The sequence below is a fragment of the Lactuca saligna genome, chromosome 4, assembly GCF_052625555.1.
Source record: "Lactuca saligna cultivar CGN05327 chromosome 4, ASM5262555v1, whole genome shotgun sequence".
In the NCBI taxonomy this organism is placed as follows: Eukaryota; Viridiplantae; Streptophyta; class Magnoliopsida; order Asterales; family Asteraceae; genus Lactuca; species Lactuca saligna.
Window position 1 is genome coordinate 285,688,704 of NC_136420.1, and position 8,074 is coordinate 285,696,777.

The 8,074-nt window shown below is 28.7% G+C and overlaps 1 protein-coding gene across 1 annotated transcript; it reads right to left on the minus strand.

The window, feature by feature from the left end:
• Positions 1 to 4,843: 4,843 nt before the first annotated feature.
• Positions 4,844 to 6,265, minus strand: AS1 (myb-like HTH transcriptional regulator family protein). The gene has a single exon (XM_078992471.1). The coding sequence runs from the start codon at positions 6,149 to 6,151 to the stop codon at positions 4,985 to 4,987; it is 1,167 nt and encodes a 388-aa protein (XP_078848597.1). The 5' UTR covers positions 6,152 to 6,265; the 3' UTR covers positions 4,844 to 4,984.
• Between the last annotated feature and the right edge of the window lie 1,809 nt (positions 6,266 to 8,074).

Consider the following 8,074-nt stretch of genomic DNA (forward strand, 5'->3'; position numbering starts at 1 on the left):
TATGTTTTATTAAGCTTGTTAAAGAACCTTATGTGTTAACAATAACTATTCTTCTGTTAATAAATTAGTAATTAAGTTGTATGAACATCTCTTAGTTATTAATTTCAGATGATTTATTGTGACCACATAGTTGTATGTCTAGGAATAATGAATGTGAAACTAGAATTAACTAGAAGATAGGTAAGTTAATGTGTGAGATTGTTTGATGAACATCAGCAAGAGGTTAATTGAAGGGCCAATTTAATTAACCATTACAAGTCTTATTTAACCCGAATCAATAACTAGGAAATTCGTTAATTTAGATAACTGGCCACTGCTTGAGTTAATTTGTTTCCTAAGGATTAGTAATAGCAAACGTGAAACTAATCATCTTAGTTGGTAGCCAATGAAGAATTAATCTGATACATTGAAATCATCCATGGGAACAAATGAGTCGAACCTAAACAGAAGTCCTCTTTATTATTGAATTTAGTTGATTTTTATTTGCTTAGCTCTTAGTTTCTTAGTTTAAGTTTTAGTTAATTGTTTAAGTTTCTAGTCTTGCAAAACTAGAGAAACCCCATTTCTATTACTTGTTTTATTTAGATAATATTAGCATCTATTTTAATTGTTTACCGTTCCTTGTGTTCGATACCTTACTTACCTGAACTAAACTGCTAATCAATAGGTACACTGCCTTTCGTGTGTATGTCTTTGTGTTTAAGTTAGTAGGATTAAAACTAGTTGGTTTTACACACATCAATATACATGTGTGTGTATATATATATATATATATATATATATATATATATATATATATATATATATATATATATATATATATATATATATATATATATATATAGACTTAGGTTATTGTATTCTACTTAATTATTATGTGGATGTAAGGATGAATGTAGACCAATGATTTTAGTTATTTTAAGTAATGGTTTACCTATCTTTAAATTAGGAGACACATGTTTAAATTAGAAAACACCTATTTAATTAATGAAAATTTTGGATTTTAAGGGATATTGATTCTTTTAATTTTGAATTCTGATTTTTTTTAATTAACTCATTTTTAATTCTAACATGATTTTAATTTTCACTCGATTTTATTCTATTAGAATGAAATTATGTTAAAACAATATTATATGAAAATGCTAGAATATATTTTGATAGAGTAAATATTTTGATCGAAGTAACTTCTTATAGAAACACAACATTATTGAACCTTCAGTTGAAATATAACATGATCTTTATATATTGAAACATTGTAATACAAATAAAGATTCATACATATTCTTACAGAATAATAGTATAAATAACATCATTAAATATATACAATTATTGAGCAAACATATTTGATTATTAAAATTAATTAACTGATAACATTGAAATTTACCTTATCTACTTAATTCTTAAAATATATTGCCTAAATTAACAGATAACATTAAAAATTTACTTTATTTAGGTTTTTAAATGATTGGCTCACATTGATTCTTGCATCCACATAATAATTAGTTAGAATACTTGAACCTGCTTTTATATATATATATATATATATATATATATATATATATATATATATATATATATATATATATATATATATATATATATATATCTTATAACTTTAGTATTTTTCCTTAAACCTTATGTATTTGAAACTCCCAAAAGTATATAAAATCATTTTTGCTCAAACTACATTCATTTGAAACCTCCATCTTTTAACTAATACAACTCAAAAGTCTTCTTAATAATGATTTACCACTCAAAGGTTTTATAACTTATATTATGATTAATAAGCACTTAATGAAACGTTTACTATAAAAGGATCAATCTTTTAGGAAGACATCCATACAAATCACGTATAAACTTCATAAAGAAACAAACTTAAAGGTTTTTTTTTATTGGTTTGAGGTCTTATGACCACTTTTCAAGATATATTGTTGTGTTATAGCTTTTAATTTGTAAGTTTGTTATATATTAACTCTTTATATATTTTTCTTGGTTTTTGATTCTTTTAATACAATTGTCGTATATTGTGCTTTAATTGTTAATACATATTAGATCAAATAGATGTTATCGATTATATGTTATATACTCTGATGTAGATAATATTTAATTAGACGTGTTAAATATTATCGTTTGTTTTATATCGCTTCAAAAAAGTAACTAAGTAAAAGTCGTGAATATTTTAAAATATTCATATAAATCTCAAAGATATATTTTTCTTTTTACCACATGTATTTGAAATTGTCATTACTTTTCAAATTCTTTATAATAATCATTATATATTGGTTAATAATGCTAAATAGGTGTAAAACGCTAATTGTAATCCTAAAATCAACTAAATTTGAATATTAAATTAACATATTTTTCTTATACTTAGTTTTGATATGTTATTTCTTAAATTGTTAGTTTAAAGTCACAACTTTTGAATAATTTGTATAATATACCTAAATTATTAATTTAAATACAGTGTTAAAGTACTAACTTAAATGAAAATTTCAATTAAACTTAAAGAAAATCCAATGACTATGTTGTAAATAGTTATAAATTATAAGCTATATTGTTTAATGTAAAAACTAAATTGTAATCCTAAATCAGTTAAAATATTTCCTAAAACTATTTTTATAAACATTAATAATTTCTAAATAAATATCTTAGAAATAACTTATAATCGTAATAGTTAAAAATAAAATTGTTACATTTAAAAAGAAAAACAATGTTTGATGTTTTAAATAGCTACAGTAATAGAAATCAAAAAGTTAAGCAAATGTAGTTTTAAAATGACGATTAAGCCTATATAATTTTAATAGATTTAATATGATCATATAATTCAAAATAATTAATATTTTATACTAAATTAGTATAAGAATTATTATATCAAAGTTAACTATGACATTTTTATATTTAAACAACATATATTTTAAATCATTCAATAAGACCTTTAATTAGTACATAATAATAGTTGGTATAGTTTTACTAACTAAAAACACAAGTATATATCAGTATATATTTAAATAAAATTATGAAGAATATCTAAAATATAAATAAACATTGACATTCATAAATAAATGTTAGTATACATAAATAAAAATTATTTGCATAATTTAAATGTTAGTATGCATAAATAAAAGTTAGTTTCATAAAGTAAATGTTAGTTGTATAAATTAAATGTTAGTATGCATAAATAAAAGTTAGTTGCATAAAGTAATTGTTAGTATACGAAATAAAAATCGTTAGTAGTCGATAATGTCCATAATGAATAAGTTTTATTAATTCATTAGTATTTTTTTAAATATGATAAAGGTTTTTATAAATAATAATGTTTTTACTAAATAATACATACATTGATTGAGATGGATGTGATTTCCACTTGTTTAATAACATTGATTAGAGTTTTCATGCTGATAACGTGTTGTAAATTTGATGTATTTAAAACTAAAACTAACAAAATTAAACTAAAACATTATAAAATAAAAGAAGAATATTTGAACGGATTCTTAAACACTTAGAATATTGTATTCAATATGGTTTGTTTATTTTTTTTCACATTTGATGAGTATTTATATTACATATTATCATATTCTTACATTATCAAAATAGTAACTAAATAGTTACAGGAAATTATTTGAAAGGTGAAAAATATTCATCCACATTATATATATATATATATATATATATATATATATATATATATATATATATATATATATATATATATATATGACTTAGGGAATATGTGGGTGTCATGTACCTAATGCTAGATACAGAACCATCAAAAACTACATAGTTTTAATAGAATACAATCAAATCTCTCTACCATCTTTCTTGCATCCTCTATTAGGGCTTCTTCTAAGCTTTCTATATGGAATTTTATAAGTTTAATTGTGCACCACAAACTATGTATGAGAATATTTTAGTAACTACTTACAGGTCTCCAAATTGAAATTTAATATAGAAAACTACATTGAAAGATTGAAAATGTTCATTAAAAAACCCACTAAACCTCTTTCCATAAGCTATGATACAAAATACCATACAAGTATACATAAAATAGGTATTGAATGAAGTTTTGAAACCTACTAGAGGTCTAATAAAAAATACATATACGAAATAGATAGATATTGGGGATGAATCACGAAATCAAATATAATATAAGTTTAAAGGTAATTGAAAGAAGCTAACAATGAAAGAAAAATATGTTGTTTAATTAAAATGAAGTCAATTTTGATAGTTCTATACCTAACATTACATATATGACAGTCACATATTCACTTTTTCTATATATATATATATATATATATATATATATATATATATATATATATATATATATATATAGATTTGATTTCTACAATTTGATTTGTGGGTTTAGTTTACATTTTGATTTTCTACATCGTGTTTATCATTATGTGCATGTGTGAAATCAGGTTGATATTGTCTTAAGAATTTGTTTTCATTGTTTATTTTCTCTATCATAAAGCTAAAAAAATCGAAGTTTAGATTAAACGTCGTTTCAATTAATCTAGTGACCAAATTAGGTAAAAAAACCATAAAACCAAAAAAATCAAGATTTAGACTAAATGTTAGAAAAAACTTATACCACAATGACCATTTCATTTTTTCTAAATATTATGTCATGAAATAAAATATTTCGTAAAAGGTTTTTAAACAATTATATATATTTTCTTACTAAAGTGTGGAGTCAATTCATTCATCATTCCTTGGTAATATAAAAGACCATTAGTTGCCGTTATATATGTATAGGAGATTCAATTTCCAAATTTGATTAGGACATTTTTGTGAAAGAACCACATCATCCTTCAAGCCAAAATACTAGAAACAATGAATCTAAAAAGTAAACTATAAAAGACAATATGAAATTAAGATTACTTGCTAATAATTATCCCTTCATTACATTTCATAAAACACACTAAAAGAACTCCATTGATGAACACTCAAATTTCTCCAACAAATGGAACTCAGTCTTATTTTAACTTAAACCATGATGATGATTAGTTCCACTAATCATATGTTGATGTTGAATTAATCCGCCATTAATCTGTTCAACAAGCTTACTCAACTTCATTTGTTTATTACTCCATGATTCCATTAACTTCACTTCTTTCCCTTCTGCATCCCTCTGCAACGCATTCAACTGTTCTCTGTACTCACTCTCCATCCGCCCTAACGCCGCCGTCTCCTCCTCCCTCAAACACCGTATCTTCGCTTCTATCTCCTCCATCTTCTCTCTTCTCTTCCGGCTTTTCTCCGCTTCTAGCTGCTGTTCCAGCCGGCTCAGCCGCCATGTCGCCTCCTTCTTGTGTTGAACCCAGTTTTGCTTTGCTTCCTCCACCTCTTTACAGCACTGAACCAATGTACCCACTTGTTGAACCGGGAAGAACCGGGAGTTGAGGAGGTGGTCGGAGTGAACCGGGTCAAGCACCACCGGTTCGGAGGGGGAGAGGGTGAGGCTCACCGATGGAGATGGCGTTGTCGACTTTGAGGAAGAAGATGATGTTAAGCACGACGTCGTATTGTTGTTATTCATCCATGGTGGTAACATTGGTGCTGTAACATTCGGGTCGGGTGTCGGATTTGAACCGGAACCGAGTGAAAGAATCGGTGAGTTCAGATTTGGCATCACCACCGGAGCTGGTTTCAAGTACGGTTGCACGTACTTCTCTGCGAAAGTCTCCAGTATATGGTCGTACGTACCTTGGATAGCTTTTTCCGGCGAACCACAGCAACCGGAAACAACCGCAACAGACGGCGGCGGCGGCGGCGGATTCGAAGTCGACGATCCGGACTTCTTATTATTCTGAATCTGCTGTTTGATTTGTTTTTCCTTGAAAACCTCCCACCACTTTCCTAAACGCTTAGCTGTTCGGCCAGGGACTTCGGAGGCGATCTTTTTCCACTTGTTTCCGTACTTCGCCTGAAGTGAAATCACCAGTGTCTGTTCTTGTGGTGTAAGCGATCCTTTTTTGATTCCGGGTTTGAGATAATTCTTCCAACGCTCGAGACACGATTTGGGATCACGATCTAAGGGTTTGGACATGCGTTGAGAGATGAGATTCCATTCTCGAGGGCCGTACTGGTTAACGTAAGCACGGAGGAGAGCGTCTTCTTCAGGCTGCCATCGTTGACGCTCCTTCATCGCATCACCATAGCTCCGGTGAAGGGGGGAGGAGAAAGTAATGGTGAATTGAACTAGCAGATGCACATGGGGGAGAGAGAGAAAGAGGATGGAATGTGGTGGGAATGGGGATCGGAGATATAAAAGCTGAAGGAGGGGGTGGTGGTGGGGGGACGACAGTGACAATACATGGATCAGATGATAGGAGGGGACTTGTTGACATGCACGCGCTGGTTTAGTCATTTCATATTTTCACTATTCTTATTATATGATTAATATTTATGTATTATTTATTATCTTTTTTATCATGCAAACATACACTTCAATCTTTTTACATATATAATTTTTTTTACTTCTACTTTTTGCTAAAATAAATGAGTGTTACAGATAATTGAATTACGTTAAGTGTCCGATGAAAACGAGTTTTTAAGTGGATGCGAATATAATACAGTATTTGTTCGGTATAAATAGTCTTTAATTTAAATAAAACAAATATCATTAATTGAAATAAAAGAAATACAGACAAAACTGCAAAAACGATCCCTATGATGTGTATTTTTTCGAGGACTTTGTTCAAATTACATTTTTCTGGATCGGTTACATGATTCATCAGAAGAAGAAGATAGGGCTCCTATGTTCATCATCTTCTTTATGAATCACCCATATTCATCTTTCTCTCTGCACAACATGCACCTAAAAACAAAAACATATGAACATCATCTTCTTTGAAAGGGAAACATGATTGTATGAGAGAGAGATGGTTCTAGGAAAAGGAAAGGGTTGTAAAGGAAGAATCGATTCACTCCTGCTTCTCCACAACCATCTTCTTTCTTTGATCAAATCAACTATCATCTTCGCACCTCCACCGCCATGCAAATTCAGTCTCACCATCACCATTACTATCATCAAGAACCACCACATGTTTATAGCCACCAACAAAAATCTACACCATAATTACCCAACACACACAAGCTCGATTCAGAGAATAACAAGGGAGAGGGACACAATCGACATACACACACCCTTCATCAAAGGACGAAGATGGGGATTTGGTCCAAATCACAACATTAGGATGTTTGATGATCTTCAGTGTGGCAATATCCCAAATAAATAGTATACATATCAGAATAGGTTCTATTCAAATTTGAAGATTGTTATCGAAGTCTTGAAACACATTCCAAATTAAAATTTACAACTGACTAAATTCTAGCGAAACATCAATTTAGTTTCATTAGATTCAAGATGGGAGAGTAATGGAATTGAATGGAATAGATCATACCTAATCTGAGAAGTTGATGTTTTTTATGTGTGTTTTTTCAAGGATCTTCACAACAAGTGTGTCTACTTTGAATGTGTTTATCGAATTTAAATTTCCCAAAATTGATTTCATCAAGTGTTCTTTTGATATCGTGTTTCACCAATTGCATAATTAAATTGAGAGACAAGTGTATAATGTCCTTTGCTTTGCTCTCAATGAGAAAAATTGTTTTTGTAATGATAGAGAAAGAGAAACATAATTTGGGGTGATTAAATCCGCTTCATTTGGAGATGAGGGAGACAAAACAGATTAAAGGCTTTGGAGAGAGAGAGAGAGAGAGAGAGAGAGAGAGAGAGAGAGAGAGAGAGAGAGAGAGAGAGAGGAGATTTTTTTTATTTTTAATTACTAAAGAGAGAGAGAGACTTTTTTTATTTTTAATTACTAAAATAGGTAAATAAATATTAACTTTTAAAAAAATGAAAGAAAAATGAAAAATACATACATCAAGGGTATTTCAATCATTTCAGTTTATTGAGGTACCAAAGTCACAACCAATGTTGCTTAAAAGGACCACAATCCAAAAGTGTTGTACATTGAATCAAATCCTCGAAAAGTACATATCACAGGGACCATTTTTACAGTTTTGTGTAATAAAAAAATAAAAATTCTAAAAAATAAATAACTAA

Coding starts and splice junctions, on each gene's coding strand:
- AS1 (XM_078992471.1), bottom strand. CDS start 6,151: ATGAAGGAGCGTCAACGATGGCAGCCTGAAGAAGACGCTCTCCTCCGT.